The sequence below is a fragment of the Cyanistes caeruleus genome, chromosome 1 (genome assembly GCF_971803275.1).
Source record: "Cyanistes caeruleus chromosome 1, bCyaCae1.hap1.1, whole genome shotgun sequence".
In the NCBI taxonomy this organism is placed as follows: domain Eukaryota; kingdom Metazoa; phylum Chordata; class Aves; order Passeriformes; family Paridae; genus Cyanistes; species Cyanistes caeruleus.
The window spans coordinates 12,413,581-12,441,510 of record NC_141701.1 but is presented as its reverse complement, the minus strand read 5'-3'; the positions used below and the strand labels follow the sequence as shown (position 1 = coordinate 12,441,510).

Genomic DNA, 27,930 nt, shown 5'->3' with positions numbered 1-27,930 from the left:
AGGGGGGCACCTGCTGCTGTTTCATTTGCAGCAGGGTCTCTGGGGACACTCTCCACCGGCCCGGGCCCCGGACAGGGGGTACATGCAGGATGGGACTCCGGCCTGCAAGCTCCGGGCTGAGCACAGCGGGGCAGCCCCGGGCCATGGGGGCTCGTTCACTCCGTTCCACTCCACACCGGGACGGCCTGCCCAGGGACCACGGCGGGGGTCACCGGCCCTCGAGGTGTTTAAAGAAAATCTGGATGTGGCACTCAGTGCCACGATCTATTTGACATCGTGGCGTTCGGCCACAGGCTGGTCTTGGCGGTCGTTTCCAAACCAACTGATGTTGTGATTCCTTGCCGTGGAATGCTCTTTTGCGCCCCTGCAGCCGCCCTTGCTCTGAGCAGCCGCTCGTCTGCCCGGTGTACCCCGAGCGGCACTAGGCGGACACTGCTGTTAAACCGAACCAAGCAGGCAGCAGAGGCATTTCAGGCTTGGCTCTGTTCCCAGTTAGTGTCAGCCCGCGGTCGGAGGTCGCAGGAAGGTGAGTGCCCATGTTCCCGAGGCTCCCAAGGCTGCCGTCCCGTCCCGGCCGCGCCGAGCGCCCGCCCCGCCCGCGGAACTGCGTGCGCGGCGCTTCCGGGGCGGTTCGGGGCAGCGGCGGCGGGCGGAGGGCAGGGCAGCGCAGGGCGGCCCCGGGCCGCAGCGGCTCCTTCCCGGGCCGGAGCGCCTCCCGGCGGCGGGGCTCGCCGTCCGGCCTGCTCGCCATGAACATCGACGTGGAGTTCCACATCCGCCACAACTACCCCTGGGCCCGGCTGCCCGCCAGCGTCAGGCAGGTGCGGGCTGCCGGGCTCCCGGCCCGGGGAAGCTGCGGGGGGACACGGGGCACTCTGCCCTGCCTGCCCCGGGGCAAGGCGGGAGGGCTCCGGTGGAGGTGTGGGGCTCCCTGTGGGACAGGGGGGATATGGGGTGTGCACGGCCCCTGTGTGGGGAAAGCGGGCTCTGTGTGTGCCCGTGATGTGTCGGGAGAACGGGATGAGGAAACGGGGTGTGCTCTGTGTGTGAGAGCGGGGAGTGTGCGCTTGTGTGTGTGGCCTCAGTGAGGAGAGGGGTGAGTCGGGGTGCCTTGGGGACCCAGTGCCCAGAGGGAGGTGTGAGGTCCTCGCTCAGCTTGTGCAGGTGTAAAACAGCTGAGTCGGGTGTCTCTTCTGCCACCCCTGAGTGGTGGCAGCCGGACCAGGACGGGTGCCTTCGGAGGCTTGTGCAGCCCCGGGTTTCAGTAGGCAGGGAATTGTTTGCTGCAAGTGGCTCATAGGAAAGAAAACCTCATGCAATTTTGATTGCCTGGATTTAATGGGCCTCTGATAGCAAAAGGGAGTGTCGAGTTGAGAGGAGGTTCGTGTTCCAAAGTCTTAGGCTGCTTTACAGCAGATGCTGTTAAACAGTTCCTTCTCTTGCACAGAGGAAGGGTGGAGAGGATGAGTAGTCGCTGCAGGCCACAAGTAATGCAATTTCTTGAGTTTGAGATTCCAGGAGCAGTAAGAGGAGTATAAAAGATGTTGTTTTTTTTTACCTGTCCAGCTGAGTGCAATATTGTTTGCTTTGTGATTCAGGATAGAAAATATGCCAGTATTTATTGCATTATTTAATAATGTAACTTCTGGAATACTATTTTGTCTACTTTAGTGTTAGTACAGTCCTTAATATTTTTGTCCTTTGAGTAAGCATTTTGGCTCCCTCTTTGGATATTTAATCAATTCCAGAACCTGTCTCTGATACCAGGTGCTACTTTTCTAATACCTGATTCTGCAGATTGTCTGCAACTTCCTTGTTTATGCCATATGTGCAGTAAAGTACTCTTTTGTCACAGGATCTCTTTTAATATAAGCTTCAGCGAGGGAACCAGGAGAGGGAAGAGAAAAACCAAACAACCCAGATCACTTGTTGCAAATGCAGAGTAGAAGAGTAATATGGGGGGGGACAGTTCTTGAAATAAGCATCTGAAGCATGAACCAAAGTTCTCTTTTTATCTTCTTTTGTGATAGTCAAGTAATATGCTGCGCTTGTTCCTTAATCCTGTGACCTAGGATCACTTGATAGTTTTACTTCCGCAAAGCTGAAACTTGAGCTGTTTCACTCTTTTTTTTTTTTTTCTTTTTTTTTTTTTTTGGTGTTAAAAGTTTCTTTAGGTGCAGCAAATAAAGTTTCACATCATTCACCATGTTTGTTTGTGCTGCACTAATTCAGGGTAATTTCTTAAGGCTGAATGACACTGAATACTTGGTAAATGTGATATATAATGTCTTTGATTTGAAGATCAGATACTCCCTTTATCAGAGTGGTACTAGGAAAAAATAATTGAAAAATGATTGCTTCAATATGCATCCTGTGTAGAGACCTATTTAAAGGTATTTCTGAACTCAGAGAATAAAGATGCTGTCATATTGAGCTGGAGGACTCCCTGTGCAATGACAGCTGCCTGCATATGTTTCCCCATAACACTCTTTACAGTGTGTTTTGTTTTAACAAACACATTTAACTAAAACTGTGGGAGATTGTGCAAGTCAGCTAAAAAGCCTTTATGTTTTCAAGGGTCTTGGAAACTCCCAGAGGGAATATGAAAGGCAAGTTGTGCTCTACAGCATCCGCAATCAGTTGCGGTACCGGAATAACTTAGGTGAGTTATTAAAGCAAAGTTGCTTCTGATTCCTGCCCCAGTCTTCTGTGTGGAAGCTTGCCTCTACTGCAAAACTGCAAGAACAAGTCCAGTTCAAAGTTCCTTCCTTCCTTGAAAATAAATGCTTCTAAATAATAAAAGCATGAAAAATCTTGACTTTTCAGTCCATTTGGCAACTTTTTTAGCGAAGTACTCTTGAAGGTTGCTGAATTGGCAGGTGGAACTGAATTCCTACTCTAGTTCTGCTGCCATTTTCCAAGAAATTAAGTGATGTTAGTTAAGCCTCTCAGGTGAGATGCAGGCAGTTACCTTGACTCAGAGGAGCTTTTGGCTATGACTTGTTTGCAGACTTTCAATTTTGCTTACATTGACTGACTCTATTTGTCCTACTAAAGCAGATAATAATTCCACTAATTAAAAGGTAATTTTCTACAGGCTGCATAAGTTCTGTCTCAATGGGCCACTTCCTGGTGACCTTTTAGATAAATCTACTCCTTAAACTCTCTGAGGCTACTTGTATCACATTTAGAAATCCTTAGATGTTAAATTCCACTACTTTATTTTGCTTGTAGTTTTCTGTCAATTGCCATTATGCTATTTTTAATCCTTTGTTGTAACACTTTTTAAAAAATTTGAAGATCATAGAACACTTTTTCTCCCCTTTAGTTAAGCATGTCAAGAAAGATGAACGAAAATATTATGAAGATTTGTTAAAATACAGTAGAGATCACCTCATGTTGTATCCGTATCATTTGTCTGACATCATGGTAAAAGGTCTGAGGGTAACACCATTTTCCTATTACACAGGCATCATGGAGGTGAGTGCAGAACTGTGGTGGGAGGGTGTTATTCTCTGTCTGGAGATGTTGGTAATGGCCCAGTAATGCATATGAGGCAGTGTCAGGTAGTTTTTTTGGTTTTGTGTAGGCCTGCCAAAAAGTAAAGAAACAGTAAGGAAAGTTTGTTGAGAACTGCTTTTACCTGCAGTGTTTTCCCTTCTGCCCCATTAGCCTTTCAGGAGATGGACTTCGGTCATATGGAGCTGGGGTGGGACTCATTCTGAGACCAGACTTTCTCTTTTGATGTTTGAGATTTGTGAGTCTTCACTTAAAACTGCAAAAAAACTACCTCATTTTAACCATAATGGAAACCTTTTGAGAAGCCTGAAGCAGATCTGTTTTTATGAGAACAATGATGGTTCTGTCTTCTGTCAGCACTCTGACAACCTTCTTTTATTTTTATTGGATATTTGAAGTACTTTTATTTTATTTTGTATATAGTGATTGCAGACATAATAGATTAGTTGTTTGTTTATTCTGTTATTACTGTTAGCAATTCTATGTGCTGGTTTGTTTTTGTGAAGAGAGACACAGGATTTTGTTTATTATTAGTCTTTCAGCCAACTTTTTTATTTGCAAAGCTTACATTAAACAGGAGTCTCACATTTTATGTATTTAACTTACTGTGTAATGATTAATCAAATAATTGTCAAGTTTGATAAGGTAACTGACTTTAATAGATCTCTTTAAATTCCATTTCATTCCTAAAGTAGAAAGGACAGGCAGAATTTTGGACTTGCTTCTCTGAAACGATGGCTTTTTTTCTTGCAACTTAAAAGTTTTATTTTCTTTTTGAGGATATAATGAACAGTGAAAAAAGTTATGATTCTTTACCCAACTTCACTGCTGCTGACTGTAAGTATTACCTAGAAGAATTACTGCTTTCAGTGAGTTAGAAATAAGGAGCTTCTGAAAATGGATTTGTGGGCATCTGTTTGCTTGAATATGAGCATGTGAATGAAGGTGTAAAAACATTTAAATAGTGATGTTAAGAAGTGTATGCTCTTCGTACAGGGTTCTGTCTGTACAGGCAGGACTGGAATTGGACTGGTTTGAGTACAGAGAGGCATGGTACAAAACCTTGCCTGTGTCCTTGCTTGCTGTGCATTCCTGTTTGCCTACACTTGCCGTTGCTGTACATCAGCAAGCTGAGCTGCTGATCCTTTCCCAGTGTGTGTTTTTTGGCATGTGTTGGGCAGAAGACTTCAGCAGGGCACTGAGAGGCTGCTGACACTCCCTTGAATTGGCATCAATGCAGATTGAGGGATTATGTACCAGAAGAGAGAGGCAAGATGATCTGGTATTTTATTACACTCTGGATGTGCCAGAAGTTTTATCTATTACACCTGGGAATGAGATGGGAAAGCAGAAACCTTGAATCTGCTGGAGGAGAACAGAGCAAGATCAATAGCCCACTGAGAAGTCTTACAGAGCAAAATGTAAACTCATGGCACAGGGAGGTTGTTAACCTGCGACTGAAATGTTAGATACAGTTAACACTGATTTCCTTGCCTTTCCTTTGCATTCATGAAGTTCTTTTTAAGGATAGTGCGTAGGCAGGTGAGGAATAGCCCGCAGCTTTTGAAAACAGTTGGTTTTGGTTTTAGAAAGATATTCTCGGTTAACTACTAGTTGGCCTCTGTGTAGTGTTCACAGCAGAGGAACAGATGAGGAAGAAATTTCCTCAGCACCCTAGTGCTTGTTGGAAATTTAGTGTTAGTCAGGAGTTTAAAGAAATAAAAGGTTTTTCTGCTTTTGTTTGATTTCTGCTGCCCTCAAACAATTCCGTTATTTTAGCACAGCTGCAGATTAGTGGCTGCAGTGTAATTGACTTAAACTTCCTTCATTGCTTTTTTTCATAAGTGCTAGTGTTGAACTAGAAAGTTGGAGTTAAAGCTGAGACAGAATATGGATTAAAACTAATGAATAGTTTTCTACTATCTGTAGATAGTACCATCTACCATATGTTTGTGGTACCTTAATGGTTGAAGTCTAGAGATTGTGGAATTAAATTTTTATTCAGTTTAATTCAAATATATCTTAATCATATTCCTTACATGATTAAGTGGCCTTTTGTATCTAGTTCTTAGAGTTCTAATCCAGTGCATGGTATGGACGTTGTTGAGGGAAAGAAAAGCTATCACGATTAATCTGAAGTTGTTGATGGGAGTATAGGAGGAGTTAGATTATTACCTGCTACCCTGTGACTTGAGTGATACGGGATTTCTTTTTTTTTCCCCCTTAACCTAAACACAGTGAAAGAATGGGGATGGACTATGGAATGAATTTAGCTCCTATAACTGTCCTTGTATTTTGGATAAGAGTAAATAAAAAGGTTATTTAAGAAGAAGGTCTGATGCTTTGACAAAGGTTTGATATATTTTCAGATTAAACTTATCTTAAGATAGATAAAACGTTACTTATTTTTCAGGTCTAAGACTTCTTGGCATAGGAAGAAACCAATATATCGATCTAATGAACCAATGTAGGTCTTCAAAAGTAAGTTTGTTTTTAATTTTCTCTCCCTTTCCTTTACCCTTCTGTCCCTCTTTCCCATATTATTTCATAGGAAATTAAGAACGGAATCATCTTCTGACTCTGGTCAGTTTAATAGTGTGGTTAATTGAGTGTGATGTAGTGTATTATTAATTATATTATGTTTCCTCAAGTTAATAGAGCTTTTTGGTTTAAAATTAAAGTATAGTAAAGAAAAATACATTAATTACAAATTTTTAATTTTTATTAGTCTTTTCTTTTTCGAGCTGTACTATATAATACCAGATAAAGAATATCTCCTGGCCACTATAAGCAGGGAACAATAATACTGGTTCTGAAAGAATTATTCCATGTTTCTGTGTGTGCCATTGAGATCACAGTTTATTCTGGAACAGTGATCCTTCTGGGTGTGAATTCTTTCAGTGTGTAAGTTTTTCTCTAAGACAATGCTAATGAGTGCACAGACAGCCTTGGATGTGAACAGCCCATGTGGAAAGCACTGTGATGGTTGATAGAAGTAGAGGCTTTAGTTTGCAACAATTCCTTCCTTTCTTCAGGGAACTCAGAAGTGCTCTTGCAGTAGCTTCATAGTCCTTTAACTGAAAGTGAGCTGACCAAAATATGCAGCTGATAGTGAACCAAAAATCAATGACTGTGCAATGAAAGAGAAGTTACTTAGCTCTATAAATAAACAAACAGTAACCTCCAATTTTTCTTTAGTGGATTTACACTCGCTGTATTTTTTTAGCACTGTGCTTATTTAGAATGTTGTACTTTGTCCCTTAAAGTAAATAAAATATATTCCTAAAATGTGTTTTTTGAAAATCACTGAACTTCTTTAAAATACTGTTTCCATACTTTGATCTCTTATTGATTCAAATCAGAAAATGTCACAAATAGTTTAAATTTGGACTTGATCCTAATACGATGGAATAGTGTGGATTTTAATTAGCAACCCCTACAATATGGAGCTTATGGGAAGATATAAAAATATCAAATGGAAATTTTTTTTCCTTTCTGTCTCCATGTGATCTGAGAGAGGAGAGAAACTTTTCCTACATGACAATGCTAATAGCATGTGTGTCTCCAGTCTGTAAATATATTGTAATTAAAAATGGATGTTTATACAGATCAGTTTTTATAAAGGTAAATGAATGTCTGTGCATGTGAAGTGCTCTTTATTACTATCTCAAATGGACTGTACCACTGCAGAAATTTTTCAGAAGGAAAACTGCCCATGATCTGTTACCCGTGAAGCCTGTGGAGATTGCTATAGAGGCGTGGTGGGTCGTGCAGGCTGGTTACATCACTGAGGATGACATCAAGGTAGTGTAGTATGGATTGCCTCTCTAAATCCAGGTTAATACTGATAGTCCCTGAAAGCAGGGACTTTCTTTCATGTGAAATACACAAAGATTATATTACAGGTTTGCAGCAACTCTCTTAGGAGTATCTTAGAGATTGGAACTAATGGAAATCATGATGTTTTCTTTGACATGTTCTGCCTTCTCTCCCCTTTGTACTTTCTGCACTATATACAGTGTAGAGGTTGCTTTGCATCAATCAAACTGTGATAACTTACGTGCATGATCATATGATTTGTAGGAAACAAGCAACAAAGGATATTTTCTTAAATTTCACATTTAAGCCCTGACAGGTCAGTTTTGACTGAATCTTTAACTTCACTGTAATTAGTATCAGAATGGTGGTGGACTTGATACATATTTTCTTTGTTTCTGTTCTTTGTGTCTGCTTAGTTTTTCACTGTTTGCACGTGAAAAGCTTGTGAGATGACTTAGTGTTTCATCCTCGTTCTGCTTTCATTTCTCACAGGTGTTTTTTTTGCAGTCATTCAATCTAGATTGATTTTCTTCTAGAGAAGTTTTTTGTTTAGATTAGAACATACTTAAAGCAGTGATGCAATCTCTTTTTTGAAATACCTTAGGCTACTCATGTTCAGATATCCCAGCAACCTAGGGTAGTTCATTTGAAGCCAATCACTTTGATATTGTAATGGGCCACTTCCTAGAATATTCCAGTTGTGTGGCTGAACACTCAGTTGGGAAGTTTTAAAGAGCAAATCTGTTATACTGAACTTCAGTACGGAACAAATTCTTGTGCAATTAATTTCCTTTCCTAGAGCATGCATAACTTTGTGTGGGGACAAGCTAAAAAATTTAGAGACTTCTAACAGGAACTGCAGTAAATTCTTCAGTGCTAATGTTTTGGTTAGGAATGTGGGTTACTCCCTATACTATTACATTACTTATGACTGATTTGAGGCTTAAGTGTTTGGGAGTTTTTTGAGTGGTATTAAGTTGCACAGACTCACTTCTGCAAGAAACTAATATTATTTTTTTTTTTAACCTAGATTTGTACTACATCAGAGAAGTCTGCTATTGATAAGATAATTGATTCAGGTCCTCAACTTGCTGGTTCATTAGACTTCAATGTAGTTCACAGTAAGTTTTAATGAACATTTCTGATTTTAGATATTGCTTAGTGAATCCTAGTAGTGTCTGGAAATTAGGAGTAAAGGTGATGTAAATAGCTGAGGCATAAAGGAGAGTTGGAGGAAAATATTCACTAGCTTGTACAGACTGCAGTCTAGATCCTGTAAATGGTTTATTGGTGAACAATTAGCAGCTCTGTTATTGCTCTGTTGTTGTTTGAGTCAAAAAATTCTTTCATTAGAAGCTGTCAGTAAAGACTGGGGGGGAAGAGAGTGTAGATGAGAACAATAGAAACTAAAATTAAAAATGTCAGAACTGGTAATCCCGAGTAATTAAAGTGCACTCCTTGCTTTTCAAAGGAGAGTTTTTTAGGTTCTTCTACTATCTTAATACCATAAAATGGGGCTGTCTTGTTTCACAGAAGTCTGCAGCTGTTACTGGCTTCTCATTTCTGTGTAACAAGTAAAAGGTGCAGACAAATTGTATTAGGGAGTAAAAATTCACTGACAAAATCCCCCTGGAAAAGTCTTGTCTGTAAGGGCTTGTCTTACTACAAGCAGTCAAACCTGCACATGGTAGTTTTTCATGAGAAACTGAGGCAGAATTTTAATGCCTGTTACTGAGCAGAACGAAAGAATTACAAAAGTGAGGTTGGTGAAATTCATACTCTTGAGGGGATCTAAAACAGTATAAGGCTTAATAAAATTCCAAAACCACTTCATAATCTTTTTTATAAATGGCCCAGTGTTTTTGGAGAATCTTACAGCACAGATTTAGTAGGTTTAGAAGGATCTGATGTATGGAAAAAGAATGTACATGCAGTTAATGTAATGGGACTGTGAGAAGGATCATATTTTCTGGGCAAAGAAGACTGCTGAATCCAAACTATGATGCCATCAATACATTTCAGGTGTATAGATAAAGATGTATCAATCATAAGAGCTGAACCTAAAGGAGAGACAGTGTAAAGCATCATTAACATGTTGATGACTTGTAATGTCACCCTGATCTATAAAAGCTGGTTTGTTGATACACATCATTGTGTAAAACTGATTGTGTTACTGCCAGAGCTGAATGGTGAATCAGTGTGAATCTAAGTCAGTTGATGGGTTTTATTTAAGATCTGATTGAGGATGGTAATTTAACTAGATACAATGATGGTAATTTAACTAGATAAAATATAGTTCTACAGGCACATACTGTAGCTGAGCTCTCTGTGTGTATAAAACATCCTGACAGTTCCACTTCAGGTGTTCAGTACAACTTCACCTGAGGGCTCTTGGTAACTTCACCACCACCATAATGAATACGGTGTTGATGCACTGATCTTGGGTAACACCAAAGAAACCACAGATAATAAATTTAGCTTACTTGTGCTGTGCAGTTCAGCTTTATACCTTGCCATTAAACTATAGCTAATGTTCAAGAAGCATTTAAATAATGCTTTCAGGCAGATGATGTGATTCTTGGGGCCAGGAGTTGGACTCCATGATCGTGATGAGTCCTTGCCAGCTCAGCACATTCTATAATTCTGTGATAGCTGTTAAAAGCTTAGACTCTAAAGATTACCATACTGTAATTTTTTTCTTTTTCTTAAGAACTTACTGGCTTCTCTGCAGAACTGAGTTGAGATGCATAGTGCTCAGTTTCGAGCTGGGAAAATGCAATTTAAATGTTTACCATATTGTTGTCCTTGTTGTATACAGTGTCTGTCTATATCTGCTGCAGCTTTGCTGATTCTTTGTGCTGAAGTGCACCAGAATTTCTTTTTGTAATTGTGTAAACAACACAATGTGTGGCAAAGATGTGTAAGGACCACCAGAATTGGTGTGTTTTGTATCCTTGCTACCAGGTGTGTGACTTCTGGCCTGAGTAGCCAGATGAAGCCAGCATCCTCAGCTGACAAAGCCAATTGAGGATAAAACCCCTGCTTCTTGACAGTACAGTGGTGATGGTGAAAACTAAGTTAACATTTAGGGAGAGATATGATCATGTTTTTTAAATGGAGCTGCTTTCATCTGTGGTCATTTCACTGTGCTGTCCTGGAAGTACTTGTAGAGGTCCAAGTGTGCTGCATAAGGCTGCAAGTGAGGAGCTCTGGTTTGGGGTGACACCTGGTTGGTATTAGGTGTGGTTTATTAATCTGTGCACTGCAAAGAAATACTGGTGAGGATATTAGGGAAAATTACTTTAAAATCTGAGTTTGTTGGTGGGGAAGTCTGCTTTTCATCTTAAGTATTTTGCAAAATGCTTTTTTGCTTTTTTTCTAAAATGTCCTTTTGTTTAAAAAGGTTTGTATAACAAAGGATTTATTTACCTTGATGTACCAATATCTGATGACAGCTGTATTGCAGGTAAGTAAATACTTCATGTTATTATACCTATGTTGTCTCAGTTTCCTTTGTCCTGTAATTCTCTGTCTTGGAAGCTGCTTGTCTATGTGCATGTGTGTGCTGAAACAAAACATTTGAGCTATGAAACTCTTTACTGACTAAATGTTTTCAATCCTATTAAAGCATCAATTTTATTGTATATAGGATTTGTTTCAACTTGAATTCTTAGGTTATATTGAACACATATTTAGGTAAGATGAGATTCTTTTATGGGAGTCATGGCATGAATTAATAAGTACCCTCCTATAAGTTTGTAATGAAAAGGAAGATGAGCATATAGAATTGTAGTTACCTTACCAAACAGACATGGGGTTTTGACTTCTTTTTAGACAGATGTAAGTTTCTAATAGATACCAGTTCTATTCTTCATGGGTATTGTCACCTGAATTAGTCACAGACTGTGCCTGGGGACTGTAGGAGCTTAAACTAGCACAGCATGTGGGCTGGCCTTTGAGCAGCTTGTTATGCTGTGATAGGTCTCAGGGGTTTCTGAATTCACTATAATCTTCAAAGGCGTAAGTTGTTTGGAACTTGGTCTTGCAAAAAGTACCTGGCATTGCTGTACAGAGATAGTTTAAGTGCAAGTTCTCTAAACACAAGAGACTTACTGCTTAGGTAATTGCTCTGATAGTCTCAGTTCTGGAGTATGTGGGTGGTGTGAGATTTTTCATGTCCTGCATCAATCACAGTCATGATTTAATCTCCATCCACATTACAAAATCATTTTATGGGCTGGACACAAAATTATCTGTAGTTGATGAGCTGGAAAATGCAAGGCTATGATGGAAGGCAGTGCGGTTTATTTTCTGTAAGAAAACATACTGACAATCATTACTGTCCTAAGGGTGGCAGAATTTTAAATACCTCATATGCTATGTTCAGGTTTTTGTTCTTTGTGCCTGGGAAATCCTTCAAATTGCAGGTACCATGAGCACTAAAGTGTAAACTCATTTTTCTGTTTTAGTATAGTTTCAGTTCAATAAACTAAGTTACCAAATTGTAATATTGAAAGTAATTCTTATTTCAGTGCCACCACTTGAAGGTTTTGTGATGAACAGAGTGCAAGGTGATTACTTTGAAACACTATTGTACAAGATATTTGTTTCAATAGATGAGCATACTAATGTGGCAGAGGTAAGTAAAACTTAACCTATGTCAGGGAGATAGGAATACTTGAAAATGGCCCAAAGCACAGTGCTAAAAATACTTAAAGGTACTGATAGAAAGACAGTGATTTTGTTAAGATACAGTGCCAGACTTAAGATGCAACCTGTAGCTTTTATAGTGCTTCAATCTTGAAGGAGAACCTTCAGTTCAGTGAAACAATTACATTTGCATATACAGAGTTGACTAAAGTAGGCTTTTATATAAGTTAGAACTGGAACAAGGTCTGTTTTGCTAATGTGAAAAAAATTCAAGTAATTTTTTCTTTGGCAATGAAAGCACACAGGGTGTTGGCTTAAAACAGGAATGTAGCTTCTGGATAAGCATAGTTTTAGTATGAGACCTTATGTTTTCATAAGGTCTTCCCAAAATTGCTGAATAAATATCTGAAAAATACCCATTAAATATGTCCAGGATTTGTTTTTCTCTTTGTGTGTCTTCTGACATACCTGGCTGACTTAAAATTATATATACATGGTTAGCCTAGAAATACAAAATGGAAGATAACTTTACCACTTGAAAGCATGCAGAAGAAATATGAGGCTAAGAGGTTTCATGCTCTTTTTTCATCATCTTTGATGCAGACAAAATTGCTTCTACCAGTACAGGCTGGGTTTAAAAATAAGACAAATAAAAAGATGCTAAATCCCACAAATAGTGATTACCTGTCCTGTTAATTTGCTGACTTGTCTTTTTTTATTTTTAAGCTGGCAAACGTGTTAGAGATTGACTTATCTTTAGTAAAGGTATGTGTATACAATGCATTTGTTTAACTGGATACAGAAAGTTCACTGTCCTGCAACCATGGTTTCATACAGCATTTCCTTACTCTGTGTGTGTGTGCTGCAGAATGCTGTGTCCATGTATTGTCGGTTGGGCTTCGCTCATAAGAAAGGCCAAGTAATAAACCTGGATAATCTTCATCCATCATGGAAGAATGTTCCTTCAGTAAACAGACTGAAGTAAGTATTTTTACTCTTTCTTAGGCTTATTTTTCCTTTTGAAGGGAAAACTTCGAGTATCTGATTTTAAAGCTACTGCTTGCTTTCTTTGACTTCTGCAATAACAAATCTCACTTGGCTTTCTAATGTGTATAATGACAAGAATACATGATCCTCATGCTAATCTGAGGATGAGGAATGGTAATTCAGCCTGTAAGTTCAGAGTACTCCATTTGGTGCTATTACTTAGTGCTGGCTTTTTGACCTTTAGGTACCTAGTTGCTCACTTTTCCAGCAGATGAATGTGTGTTTGTTTTAGACTCCTGGGGCCAGAAATAACAGCTGTCAGTGTGCTATTAGAGAGGCTGTGGCTCTTGGCACTGCTGGTAGTGAATATGTGCATAGAGTTTGCTTGTTTGCTGTCAGGGCCCATTGAAGTTGTCAGTGACACTCTCACATAAGTGTGCATCTATATCACTTCCCAGGAAATTGCTGTTAGTACCAGTCAACAGAATTCTCCAAGTCAAAATGGCAAGTTGTATTAATTAGGAATTGTTAGGTGCTTTTAGTTCAATATCTGCTAAGCCACTTAAAATTACTGCTATGCCTGTTTCTTTAATGCTTTTTCAGACTGTGAGAACAAAGTGGATTAGATTTTTTTCCATTGGATTCTTCAATGATGGTGGTTTGATTTTTAAGATCTCTTCACAGTCTGATATTTTCAGCCCCCCAATAAGCCTTTCTGCTGAAGCTAAATCAGGACCCTGAGGGATATTAAACTGGACTGATTTAGGGCTTGGACATACTGAAAGGCATGTGTTGGGTATGCCTGTGCATGGACTTTTAGGACTGGAAGGCAGAGATACTTCTCTGGTGCTACAGTGACCAATAGATGTGGATTTTAATTCACATTAATAGGAGTACTTTGGATCCTCAAAAGATGCTGCTTTCATGGGACAGTGGGGAAAACAGAAGTCCTATACAGGAAGCTGGGTCATCAGCCACAGATACAGATACCAACAGTCAAGATGATCCAGGTTAGCACTAACAGTAAATTTTAATACATTAGGATCAATTATTTTTATATTTGTAGAGTGGCATAGGCTGTAAAGAGGTCTAGAAACAAGTGAAACACAGATTATGTAGATCTTTTGTCATATGGACTACTCAGTGGGGGAGGTGGTGTCTACTTCTTGGTTTAAGAGTCTTGAGCTAAATAACTTCTTTCTGAAGATGAGACTGATATGTATTGTGTATATAAACTTGACACAAAGATACCAGCTTCTGAATTAAATTAATCAGTAGTTTCGTAGTAATAAGGGAATTTTGTTTTACTTGGTATGGTGATAACTATCTTTTTCCTTTTCTTTTTTTTTTTTGTTAATAGATTTGATTAGACTTGATGATACTATTTTAAAATAAAACAAATGTGTTCATCTACTTCCTTTTTGTTTCCTGTTAGCTGAAACAGCCAGTGTGAGCAGCCTGAACCTGTCCAGTGGACACACAAAGCGCATTGCCTTCCTGTTTGATTCTACTCTCACTGCCTTTTTAATGATGGGAAATCTCTCACCAGTATGTCAAAATTGTTTGATGTGTTATGCCAAGAATAAATATGTAGAGCTTTAAATTACTTTGCCATCAATATAATACGGCTTTATTTGAAAAATAAATACTAGGAAATCTTCTGTATTATTTGTTAAATAGTAGTTTTGCTTAATACAGCTTCTACTTGCCCTTTCTTTTCTCAAAGAAGATAGTTTTGTTTTGTTGTTCCAGAACTTGAAAAGTCATGCAGTCACTATGTTTGAAGTTGGGAAACTGTCAGATGAGAGTCTGGACAGCTTCTTGGTGGAGCTGGAAAAGGTAAATTGTTACAATTTTGACAAAATGCTTTTTCAGCGCTTGAAGTGTTAAAGGGGCCAACTCCACCTTCTAAAGCTAATTCTCTAAGTACATATGTAGAATCATGTAGGAGAAGCGCTGTTAATTGCTGTATCATTTTGTACCAGTCAGGATGACTGGACATTTTTATCCTTTTACCTAAAGAATGAATCACAGTTCTAATTTATAGATAATGTCTTTGTGTGCTTTTTGACCATTCCACTAGCATGGCCAAGACCTGCCTTTCATTTAATAGTTGCTGTAGATACCTTTACATATAAGCTGCAGGGTTATTACTCAAGAACAATGCTTTAGAATGCTAATTTGTTGATCTTTCCTTTGGTGTAATTGATCCTTATATAAACAACCTGCCACTGTATGCATTGGTTTTGTTTCTTGTTTAGGTTCAAAGCACAGGGGAAGGGGAAGCACAGCGATACTTTGACCATGCCCTTACACTGAGAAACACGATACTGTTTTTGCGGCACAATAAAGACCTGGGGGCGCAAGCTGTACAGCCTGATCAACCAAATAATGGTACTGTGAGCACTTCTGGAAATCCTTCGAAGTTGGTTTACTTATCTGCCATGGACTCAGCTTTCTGCCCTTACTGCTCTTGTAGCAGTCAGTATCCTACTTGATTAAAAATATTTTGAAATATTTTTCATCATCCTTTGAGCCTGTGTTACTGCTTGCTTGTTGAATGACAGATTTGGTTGCCAAGTTTTGCGCTTAAGATCCAGAACAGGAGATTAAAGCATAATAAAGGCAAGACAAGCTGAACTTGAGAAAGATTGTTTCAAATCACATGTTTCTGAAAGCCATATAAAAGAGTTTGCTATCAACTGTTCTGTCAAAGAAATATTTTTCAAGCCATGAAAAGGAATGTATTTTTCTAATGGGGACAATTTTTTTAGGTTTTTCTTTTAAAACTTAGTTGACTTTCTCAGTATCTCTGTGTGTATTTCCTGCGTTCAAATAGTTGGTGAGGAACTAGTGTGGTGTCAGACAGCCCTGTATGCCTAGAATTGCTAGAATTTTGTACAGATTTACTAAAATTCACCCCAATTGTTTTTGTGGAAAATACTGTATTCGTGGCTTATCAGAGAATGGAAATTCTGAAATCAAACTTAGTGTTTGTATCTTCCATTTCAAGTGATAATTTAAGAATCTTGTATTTTGAACATAGGATTCCCCTTGGACCTGTTACGATGTGAAAGTTTGCTTGGTTTGGATCCAGCTACCTGCAGCAGAGTTCTCAACAAAAATTACACTCTGCTGGTTTCCATGGCACCTCTCACCAATGAAATTCGACCTATTAGCAGCTGTACACCCCAGGTGAAAAAATATGTCAGATGTCCCTTTTAAAGTGACAAAAGTATTAGCATGTAGAATATCACTGTAACTAATAAAAGATGTTGAGGAAAAATGTGAATATTTAGTAAATTATAAAATAACTTCGTTTAACTTTCTAACAGTTTTTCTGTTCAAGTTAGCCAGTGACACATATTTTGTTCATGAATTTAGATTAATAGAAAATACATTACTGTCATCTTTCTGTGAAGACTCCTGTGTCACTGGACTAATTACCTGGAATATAGTTAATGGAGAGTAATACATTTGTACTTCATTGCTCAAAAACTGGATTTATATTTCTTTAAAACTGTTGCTTCTTAAATTCTTAAATTAAATCTGTATGAATGATGGTTGCAATCTGAAGTTATTTCTAATTTCTTGAATTATCTGTCTTCAGCATATTGGGCCTGCAATACCAGAAGTCAGTTCAGTTTGGTTCAAACTGTATATATACCATATAACTGGACAAGGACCACCCTCCCTGTTGCTCTCTAAAGGAACACGTCTTCGAAAACTCCCAGATGTTTTTCAGGTAGTCTGTGTATGGATTTACTCTCCTTTCCTTCTCCAAGTGTTTCAAAGATATGCTGTATGCTATTTTGAGATAACAGTTGAAGTCAGAGTACAATTCATTGTAGATGATCTTCCTTTTCTAGAAGCAAGTTTTATGTAGCATCTTGATTTGTTTTCTTTCAAAGTTCTGAAAAAGGAATGCTACTTACAACTCTCCCTTTGTCAGAATTTGTCTCCAGTATATTTAATGCCACCTCTTTGAAGTTTAGTGTAAAATGTGGCACTGCAGTCTTAAGAATTGAGCTTTGTTAGCCCATCCACAGAGAGTGTTAGAAAGATAGAGAAGAGCTGTGTGAAAAGATGGAGACCTAGTATATTGTGCTTTTTTTTTTAACATTGTGCAAGAAATGTCACTTCTACATACAATTCTGCCTGGTTTAGAACGTGGCTAACATGATCACTTACAACTTGTCCAGATCTGTGCTGGAGCCTTTGGAGTTACTGGCTGTAGTTCTCCCTGCAGTTTAAATGACAGAATAATAAGGGTTGCATTAGGTTGGAAAAAAGGTCTTCCTTGCCCTGTAGCCTGACTTGTAGCAGTGTCTGGAAGGAGGAAGAAGCAGCACATTGTGCAATAATTCCTTGTAACACATTTCTACTCTCCTGCATGTTCTGGTCAGGAGCTCCCTGTACACACAGATTGTGACTCAAATTGTTGGCTGTGCACTGATGAGTTGATTTCCTCAGTTCCTTCCAGCGTGGAATCCACTTAACTTTTTAGCATTCATACAGTGCTTTGGCAAGAAGTCCCACAAAACAGCACAGGTGATCAACTTCTGCCTGAAAGATTTCAGATGCTGCCTTCTTCCATTCTGTCTCTGAGATACTAATAAAGACAAATGTACCACAAAGGAGCATTGCTGGGTATTCTGAATACTAGATAAATGTAGGTGGAAGTGGCCATGACAACTTCTAAACTTGCCCATATTGACTTTGATTTGAAATGCTGTGGGCATTTAGCAGTGTTTGGGTCTTGCTACTCACAATGGAATTTGTAAAATAGTAGTGTGCAATTTTATAATTGGAGAGAGGCCTCTAAAGTTTTTGTCTCATTTTTTTCATCCTATAGATACATGAGGAGCTAAATATATTAGAAAGGTTTGGAGACATTCAGAGAGGGAGTGCATTCTTTGGTGTACCTGTATCAGCAGTCTTGTCTAGCACTGGGATCTGCAGATTCCATTCCTCAAACTTTTCATGTGTTCCTTCCCTTGTGATTTCAAAAATTTTGTAGATCCCTGTATTTCTAAGATCTACTGTATCATCACATTGGATTAAGTGAATCAAGTCTTCTAGAGCAGAAGGCATTTTGTAAGGCCATTGGTGATGACCGTGATTAAAACTGTAGTTTGTCATTAGGTTTAAACCACCTGTACATGTACAGGTTGTGTGCTTTTGTTAGTAAAGAAGCATTCAGTGTGGTAGCCTTGGAAAACTTAAAACATAAAACTTGGATAACTTAAACATACTGGATGGATCTCAGTGTGCTGACAGGACAGATTTTCTTGAACTAAACAATCTCCCAGTCTGGATCTTTTTTTTTCCTCTATGGGAATATGAGTGCTTCTCTCCTGCTGCTGTTTCGTAATGTCATTTTCTTAGGGAACTGTCAAGATACTTCTAGAAATCTTATGGAGATGCAGTGGAATTCAATCTTGAAAACTGAGAAACTAAGAAATCTAGTGGTTTTGTCTTCCTGTTCCCCACCATGCCCTTGATAGATGTTTTGGGGATTAATTTATCTTTGTTCTTTATTGATAGTGTTAGTCTATCCAGTTTATATTTTGCTTTTAAATTTATGTGGGATTATATCCACCTCCTATTTGCTAGAAAGCTGCTGCAATAGCCACATACCTTTACAGGATTTGGTGACAGATACCTCCTGTCCAAAATAGCACTTTGAGGTTGGCAAACTTCTGTCTTTACCAAGAATATGAACATGAGAGAGCCTTGGTTCCAAGTATAGCATTGTGAAGCTGTAGTTACCTATGGTAACTTCCTAGTCACAATGGTATGCTAATGCCTAACTCAAATATTTCACTTTATGTTCTTAGATAATTCATTACTACTACACACACTCATAATTTCTCTCTTCCAGGGTTATGATCGCTTACTAATAACGTCTTGGGGTCACGACCCAGGAGTAGTTCCTACTTCAAATGTGCTCACAATGTTGAATGATGCTTTAACTCATTCTGCTGTTTTAATTCAGGTAGAGTGCTCTGTATAAATGATGAAAATCTGCTTAATTTTTTGAGTTAAGCTGTTCTGTGGTAGAGGATATTAACAATGTAGAAGAGCTACACTTTTGTCAAGAGGTGAAAAATATGTTTAACTTCTGTAGGCAGTGCTGCTGTGATTCAGTGGCTGTTAAGACAGGTTCTGAACTGAATTCACATTATGTATGTGTTATTGTATTATGGGCAGGCATAACGAGTTTTGGTAGCTAAAGTAGAGGAAACAGTAAACTGGGATGAAAGTGAAGGGTCCACAAGGTTTTTAGACAGCAGTGACACAAGGTAACCGGTATTACAAATTGTTAATTAAAGAAATACAGCTTTTCAAACTGCTTGCTATTTAGCTCTTAGAGTAAAGTATGAACAAAACATGCTTTTTATCGCAAATAGCAGAATAGGTTGGGTTTTTCTATTTGGAAGAATTGAAATTGTTTCCTCATCAGTTTCTTTGGTTCAGCTGAACTCTCAGAATCAGTACTTTAAATAAATAGGTGTTTAATATTGTAACAAACATAAAATTACGCATTCTCAAAGGCCAGTTTGTAAGCAGCCTGTGACTGCTGAAAAGTGTTCTGTATGCAGGGTTTGGAAGTCCCTTTTGCTCCAGAACTGCTCAACCTTTAGGAAAATACCATTATAGCCAGTAATTGGAGAGAAAAATTGCTTATCTTCAGCGAAGGGAACCTCACTGTGTTTACCACATGCATTTTAAAGAGAAAGGTGGGGTATTTCAATTATTTCAGCTAAGCAAGATGTTTAATGTGTAAATACCTCCATTGGTTTGTTTCATCAGCTTGGCTGGTACTCCTTAAAAGGGAGCACAAGTAGGACTGAGCTAAGCTGATGAGTATTTTTTCTCTTCCTGATTTAATTTCTTGCTGTTCAGGGTCATGGCATGAATGGAATTGGAGAAACAATGCACATACCTTTCCCTTTTGATGAAGCTGAGCAACAGGGAGGTAACAGATCATCTTCAATGCAGTTTCTACTTTACATTACACATCTGTTGCACATCACCTTGTGCAAGAAGGTTGCAATAATCCTTTTAAAACAAATTTTGTTGATCTTATGAGTCGTATGAGAAAATGGAAAGTTTTAAATGGTTCACAAGTCTGTTCTGAGCTCAGAGATGCCACCTTCCCCTTTCTATCTTCTCTAAGTAGAATGTGTTTTCTTGCCTCTTATCTCCTAACACAAATGTAAAGAAGTAACTTCCACAAATACCCCAAAATCCTTTGTGCATACTTGCTTATTAACTAGCATATTTATTAACTGCATAAATAATTTTCGATATATTATATTGAGCATTTTTTAACTTGACAAATGAGATGAGATGAGACCAAAAGTGAACAAACTTACCTTGATTATTAGCACCAGAAACCTACTATGGAGGTTTTTTCCTCAGGAAAAGCTAGCAAAATCTATTCTTTCAAAGTCTGCCTAGTTCTACTGATTTTGAAAGGCAGGAATTAACAAGTTCTCAATACTCCTTGATGAGTAGTACAGAAGTTTTGCATAGTTGAGGCTATAACCTCTCCAAGTGAGAGCTGTCATAAAAGTATGAATTTCCAGATGTGAAATCTAAAATTATTTTAGATAATATGCTTAGAAGAGTCTGGACCAAGTAGAAATAAAACTAACTTCCTAATTTAGTTTTTACTAGGTTCAAAATTCATTACTATTATATTTGCTCTCTCTGATATGTCTGGTTTTCCATCTAGTATCAAGTTGGAAGAAACCCTGAAGTTAGAATCTCTTAAGTTCTGGCATGAACAACTTGGTATTGAATTTCATGTTAAGTTCTAAGGCTGTATTCTAATTCTTCAGAATTTCAGATGTGTGAAGCATGTATCTTCCATTGCATCTGCTGTAAAAGATTCTGGCACTGAAAGAGCTGGACACCTGATTCCCAGCTGAACCTTGCCATTTCTGTCTCTGAATGTGTCTGTGTAGGAGAGAGGTTGTCTTTTTTTTGGTATTTTTCTTTTTCCTTGACTCTATTACTTTATTATAAAACACCACTTCATGCTTGGTGTTATCCCATATCTAACAATGTGATCACTAAGATGGAGAATTACAAGCAGGAAAAATCCAAATAAAACCTTACCCTGGCCTTGAGAGGAGCCCACATGGTTATGGGGAGGCCTCTTTTAAAATGTGCTGCAATATGTTTTCTTTCCTCCTTAGACTTCTCTCGTGTGAACATGGGCATTCATACTGCTTTAAAAATACTGAGAAACAAAGTCGACTTGCAGCATTTTTGTGGCTATGTCACAATGTTGAATCCCTCAAGTCAACATGCTAACAGAAAGCTGAGTGATGCTTCTGATGGAAGAGGTTGGTCACCAGTAATTGTCTTTTTTATCTGTGTGCCCTTAATTTCCCATGCGATCCCTTAAGCAAAGGTGAGCAAAGGATTAAATTCTTTGATTTGTAACTCTACAAAAATACTATATACTCTTGTATACTGGTAACTCTACAAAATACTATGTACTAATACAGATAGGAACCCATTTTGAGTGTAAATCTATTGTCAGTAGGCTTGCTTCCTAATTCTTCTTTGAGACTTGGCTCAGAGATACTGAATACAGACTGATATATGACTGAGCTAGAGCAGTCAATAAAGGGGAAAAAATACTCCTTTAAATATTAAAAATAAATTGTGCTGCTTTTATATGCCAGAGCTTAATCTTTCATAAGTGTTGAGGATCCCTAAATAACTCTTCAGTCCCAAAATGAGTCCAGCCCCATGTTACCCTTCTTCCAGTTTTGTAGCTTCATAGTCCTTGGGCAAAGGTAACAAAACTTCTATTTGTGTGCCTGTTTATGTAAGAATTACTTTGCCTTTAGGAGAGCCTGAACTAGCATCAGGATCTGATGTAAATGGGAGCACAGAATCATTTGAGATGGTAATAGAAGAACCCTCAATGGATTCTGCAGTCAAGCAAAGCCTTGAAGGTAAAAACATGACAAATGGCTTGTACTAAAAATTACCTTGTTTTTAAGGATCTGAATTCATTGTTTGATTATTTTCTGGGACAAGTCCAATGTAAAATTCTTCTTCAGATTCCCTTAAATATTTGAGCAGTTCAGTAAATGAGCTGTCTTTAAAGAGCATGAGCTGTCTAGTGGATCCAAATCTAAGATTTTTGACCCCAGAATGAGCTTTCTTGCTTTCTTTTTCTTACACTTCCCTTATCTCTTGTTTTTCTTTCTGTAGTACCCACAACTGAACTGGAATGGGTTCCCCTGGAGTTATGCTTTGGCATTCCACTTTTCAGTTCTGAGTTGAATCAGAAGGTCTGCAGAAAAATTGCTACTCATGGATTATGTAGAAAAGAAAGGTGAGCTATAATTTAATGGTTGCAAGTTTAACAGATGGTGTGTCTGGAGATTCTGCAAAAAGAGATACCTACAACTCGATGACTACAAACCAGAACTGAGCTATGTTTATAGAGAAGCTAATTCTGATGTGAAAGAGAGTTGTTTTTTGGCTCATAGATGTGTACAACTAGTCCTCAGTTGTGGTAAGATTAACATTAGGCTATTTTTTATAGTTTCTGGAAAGCAAAAATTAGTTCTTTGTTGTAAATTGTCTATGAGCAGATCAGGAGAAAAGCAAATTTGGGTGCCATCCTACTTGTTTTCCTTTCCTAGCCTAGCACAGGATTTTTTTTCCTCTTGACTGTTCTGGAGTAGGGGAGGAAAGCTTGCTGGTAGTGCTTTGACGTAAAATACATTTAGCTCTTAAGGAAATTTTCATTATTGTTGGTATCATACTTGATAAGTTTAGTCACAGCTTATGATCCAGCTTTTTTCTTTATGAAAGATTCTTTCAACAGTGGAATTTTGGGGTTTGTTTCTTTTGTTTTGTAGAGGGGTTGGTGGGGCTTTTTTACGATTATTTTTTGTGGCTTTTTTTTTCTCTAAGGCATGGTTCTGGAAATCAAAAGGCTGCTTGAAAATAAGGCATATGGCCCTTACTATAATAGTTGACCTGCTTTTAATAATATGTCACTAATAAAGTTCTTAAAAGCCATGTTACCAGACTGTCCTAGATAGGAATGAGTCTAATATATTATTTTACTTCAAATAATATTTTCCAGTTGCAGTAGTTTCATTTCATTCAGTGTAAATGGTGTGGAAAATAGCTTTTACCTGACAAGACTCATGAGCAGTGAGTCAAGCACCTCTTCAGTGACAATAGTATTATCAAGCTTTATGTGTGAAAGCTTTTGTCACATGATGTTAGATACCACTGGAGTTACTTGTGAGCAAGGTACTACAGAGGTACATTACTGGTAAAAAATTGTGTACCTTGACCATAGCTTCTTTTCTTTTGTTTTTTACAGCCTTCAAAAACTCCTACATTCCAGTAGAAAGCTGTCTCTTCAGGTCCTTAATTTTGTTCATTCATTCCAGGTAAGGAGCAATAACCCAGATGTTAATTGCTCTATATGATCTGTCATGCCTTTCTGCCCTCTTATTTGCCTTTCTTGGGCATATGAAAATATACATGGTTTGTTTTATTTGTCTTTTCTTTAAATGGTAACTGTATTAAGCACTCAAGTGCTACTTGAAGGACAAAGCAAGTATTTTATATATATATATATATATATATATATATATATATATATATATATATATATATATCCCTATTTTAGCCTCATTTAATACTTATCTCAACAAGTGTTTGTTTCCAGTGTGTTATTATATTCATTGTTTTTTATGGCACTTGCTCAGCAAAGTTGTCCTTTCATTCATTCTGTAGTGACACAGCCTACTCTGCTGGTTATGTGGTAGCTGCTTGGATATGTTAGAGAGATTTACTGCAAACCAGGGAGATGTTAAGTTTATCTGCCTCTCAAGTCAGTGTTTCCTTAGAAAAAACCAAAATATATTAACATGGATTTCATGCTAGTTACTTTTGTACTTGTCCTAAGATCCCTCTAGACCTTAGTGCTCAATGAGATATGTAAAACTGCATACTCTGGAATGATTTTTAGGAGTGTAGGCAGGAAATACGGATCTTGCATAGTAACCAAAGAGGAATTCCAGGTCTGCAGCCTGCTCTGATTCTGCCTAGAAGTAAGCCATGTCCATGTGTAACATGGAGTATGCTTAGCTTCTGTCTTATGATACTTTCCTCTAAAACTCTGTTTTTAGTAAGGTAATAAATTTGCAAAATAATTAACCAGGTAGTGTTATGGATGATGTCATCCTGAAACTGTCTCCTGATGAGAATACTGGAGATTTCTGGTAGGTTTGAAGCCCTGAAACCAACTGTCAGTCTCAAGTGACTCCAGTCCTAATGTGTTAGATGTTATCTCTGAGATATACTTTTCTATATGATGTCCATAGAAAGGAAAAAAGGTGGTGCTGTGAGTTTTAAGATGAGAAAACCAAACTTCTGGGAAATAATGCCCTCAGCATATGTTCAGGTAATTGCCTCCAAATACATGTATCTGTCTTAGCATGGTACAGGATAAATAGCAGTCTGATAGATGTTTTGAAGATTTTAGAGCTTTCCATTAATTTTTTCTAGGTCTTCAGTTTTGAGTCTTAAGCTTCCCTGAAGGTTTCTTGGAAACCAAATCATACATGCAAAGATGCAGCTGAGGCATCTGTATGCTTATTTTATTTTGTTTGTTCTGTTTTTACTTCCATATTTATTTGGCATTCATTGGATTATAGTAACACACTTCAGAAACTTCAAGTGTATTTGCAGATTAGATTAACCCATCATATTCTTTTTTTTTTTAAGACATGTTTTTCTTTGTTTTGCTTTTAGGAAGGTATTTCAACACTGGATCAGTTCCATGATGCTGGTTCTTCAAGTTCACTTCTGCAGCCGATTTCTGCAGATTTGGGTGTTCCTCTTCCTGCCAAGAATCTCATGTTCAAGGAAGGTGTATTATCTGAATGGAATGGATGGGCCCCTTCCTCAGTTTTTTTCAACCACACCTAGGGAACAGGTCAAATAGAGGTTCTTGTGCATTGATCACTAAATGCCTTTCTTCTATTATGGTTAATTCCTAGTGCCAACCACTAAGAAGTGTACTGCTGCTGCAGCATAGCCCGTGTAAAAGTAGTGTTACAAAAATGTGTTGTGTTGCAGTATTGGGGAAGTACTTAAACTGTCTAGAACTTGTTACTCATTACTGCATATCTTGCTGCAACAGAGAGCTTTTTAGCTGTCAGCACTATTTTTATCTTGAGACAATCTTTCTTTTATAACTAAACATGCCCTTTGTAGGCTTTCTGATTGTTAAATTTCTATGCTGTCACCACAAAATTCCAATAGTAGTTTTCTATGTTCGTTACTCAGACATAAATTCTGTTTAGTTTTGTACTGTATTACTGAAAATTTTTCTGTATAAAGGTAAGAGATTTGGCTCTTCCTGTGAAAACTCAGTGATACCAACTGTTTAAATAAAAGTATTGTGATGATATGGGGCATTAAAGATTGTTGAATTCTGTAGTTCAGCTTAACGATGGGGCCTTGACAAATCAGTACAATGGAAGGAGGAGGCTGAGTTCGTGCAGACTCGGTGTCCTGCTGATGACTTAAGGCCATTTCGAAGATGGGTGATGCACTTCCATCTCTGTCAGTATTTGGTGGAGGTATGGAATTGTGGAAGATAGGAGGTGGTTATCTCTGTCCACACTGTTCTTACTGGTAATGGATTCATCCTCCCCTTGGTATGAAACCAGGAATGTCTGAGATTTGATCCCACTGGGAGTCTTCTGCTGTAATTTGAAGCTGGTGATGATTCCTGTGGGCAAACTCCTGTCATCATAAATTGAGTTTAAGGTAGTTAACTAGTTCTCTCCTGTTGATTAATGTTTGAAAAACCAGAGCTCTTGATTTTTCACATCAGTTGTTAGCAAAGGAAGGTAACAACAGAGGATGTGAAGACAGAAAATTTAGTGAATCTGTGTTCCTTGAACTATTAGCTGTTGATCATGAAAAAATTAAGCTTTTTCATCTAAAATCATGTTCTGGGTCTATTTGTAGGGGATGACTTTATGTAGCATGACTTTACTTTGTTTATATTAGGTATTAACTTTTTGCCAGCTTAAAAAAGTCTGTTCTGTTTAGCACATGAGGAGGATGAGCAATGTAGTTTGTTAAGACTTCTTCGCTAGCTTCCTTCTTTACTAGAACTGCCTTGTTTTAAATAGTCATAACTAAAAACGAGACTTAATCATCCTGTCATTACTATCCTGCAATACACAGGGGGTCAAGGATCTGTGTCATGGATGGTGCTGAACAGCAGCAAGGAGAATAAATGCAACATGTGGGTTTGTATCCTGTTCTGCGTTAAAAAAAAACATGTCAAAAGCTTGAAGAGGACAAATGTACAAATGTATAGGATAATGCAGTCACTTACTTTACAACTGTGAAGATCCCATTCTTTTTCACTGGCTTTATGTACATTCCTGAAGTGTAAGCATAGGACTTGTGCTCTAAGCAACTGGAAGTCTGTAGTGCTTCAGTTTGCTCAGTGCTTTCTTACATCAGTTTTGTTCCTGAATTTTACCAGCAACAGCCGAACATGAATATGATATATTCTGCATATATCACAGTTACATTACCCATATGCAGTTGATCATTTACACTCCTGTGACTTTTTGTACTGGACATGCATACTCTCATACTCTCCATAGCAGTTTTTAAGTTGCCTTATTTCCTCCAAAGTAAATTGAAGAGGAATTGGATGTCAGTCTGCTAGAAATGTCTGAGAAAACCTTTACTGTGAGAACTGTTACATGGAGATGAAGCCAATACCTGGCACTGTAGAGGAATTAAGCAGCAGTGGTGGCTTACACTTTCAGGGCTATAGATGTTACTTCAAGTGCTACTGTGAGCTGCAGTAGGTGAGCTAGTTTGCTGTATTGTATTCAATTTTGCCATGCACTATCCATACTAGTATGTAAAGTGATGATAGTGCAAATTTTATGAAAGTTTGAAAATAGATGAAAACGTTCTGTTCTCACTGCATATTCTTCAGTGTTGCTAAGTGAAGGATATTATCCTTTGTTATTAGATTGTCTAAAGTAAAGTTTCTCAATAAAAGTAGCCTGCTCCTCACAGTTGGTTACTATCCATAAATCTTAGAATTAATGGTGAGAATTCCAGATGTGTTGCAGTTATTTAGAACTCAAACCACTCTAATTTAGCTGTTTCAACACTAGCTTAGGAGCTTATATATTCAAATTTGCATATCTGAAGTTTACTGAATAAATTACAACCAAAGAAGTCTGTTGAAATTCCTGAAACTCTACTACAGCACCAGTGCTTGGGGTGGTCAAGAGACTTCAAACTATGTGACTTTTGTTTTAAATATTGTGTAAAAACCCAACAGTTCTCAAAGATCTTCATACCAAAAGACTCTATTTTATATTGTATTGCAAATAAAGACAAATAAAATAAATTTCTTCAGGTAGTTTTATTGACTGTGGGGAAAATCATATGCATTACACATTGTAAAGCTTCTTTTAAGTTTCTGTTTCAGCAAGATTTTTAACTTGGCTTGGCTTTGTGCTCTGGCACAACCCAAGTAGTACTGAACCTAGATGGATATACCAGGAGATGTTCAGGAGCCAGCTAAGAAGTGTGTTACGTTTGTTTTCAGGTTTTTTTGATCATGATTTATTGCACTTTTTTCCTTCATTGTTCTCAAATTTTCCCTTACTTTTTTGTTCATTGTTTCAAATGGTTTGTATTTTGGAAGTTTTAAGTACAACTGTAACTGAATACAGTTGTGCTTTTCTAGTGTGGCATTGTTAATATTATACATTGAATTGTACAAAGTCTGTGTTCAATTAAATTATTGACACATGTAACAAATGTTTACAAATAAACTGTGGTGTAGGTCAAACCATGTGCAGAATCCTTCTCATGCAGTAGTTTTTTTCTTGGGCACAG

General features: G+C 38.0%; 1 protein-coding gene across 3 annotated transcripts; it reads left to right on the top strand.

Moving 5' to 3' along the window:
* The first annotated feature begins 41 nt into the window (after positions 1-41).
* Positions 42-27,883, top strand: FAM91A1 (family with sequence similarity 91 member A1). Of its 3 annotated transcripts, none has more exons than XM_086875891.1 (24): positions 42-526; positions 2,578-2,662; positions 3,329-3,480; positions 4,299-4,356; positions 5,933-6,000; positions 7,210-7,323; positions 8,369-8,459; positions 10,742-10,804; positions 11,871-11,977; positions 12,715-12,753; positions 12,857-12,969; positions 13,867-13,985; positions 14,411-14,523; positions 14,728-14,814; positions 15,237-15,369; positions 16,022-16,170; positions 16,586-16,720; positions 18,860-18,973; positions 19,885-19,957; positions 21,186-21,335; positions 21,849-21,956; positions 22,219-22,342; positions 23,351-23,420; positions 24,790-27,883. In XM_086875891.1, exons 3-24 carry the CDS (start codon positions 3,397-3,399, stop codon positions 24,964-24,966), a joined length of 2,289 nt encoding a protein of 762 aa, XP_086732017.1. In that variant the 5' UTR covers positions 42-526; positions 2,578-2,662; positions 3,329-3,396; the 3' UTR covers positions 24,967-27,883. The 3 variants fall into 3 exon arrangements, 2 of the variants coding, with proteins under 2 accessions (XP_086732017.1, XP_023777249.1); XR_015282796.1 differs by lacking the exon at positions 24,790-27,883 and adding an exon at positions 24,360-24,439 and having other exon boundaries at positions 432-526; positions 23,351-24,257; XM_023921481.2 differs by lacking the exon at positions 42-526 and adding an exon at positions 621-821.
* Positions 27,884-27,930: the final 47 nt, after the last annotated feature.

What these genes read in the sequence shown, in the direction of transcription:
- FAM91A1 (XM_023921481.2), top strand. Translation starts at nt 750, where the DNA reads ATGAACATCGACGTGGAGTTCCACATCCGCCACAACTACCCCTGGGCC. An exon ending in TTAGCAGCTGTACACCCCAG is followed by an intron (nt 16,171 to 16,585) that starts GTGAAAAAATAT and finishes ATCTGTCTTCAG; the next exon opens with CATATTGGGCCTGCAATACC. An exon ending in GGATTATGTAGAAAAGAAAG is followed by an intron (nt 22,343 to 23,350) that starts GTGAGCTATAAT and finishes TGTTTTTTACAG; the next exon opens with CCTTCAAAAACTCCTACATT.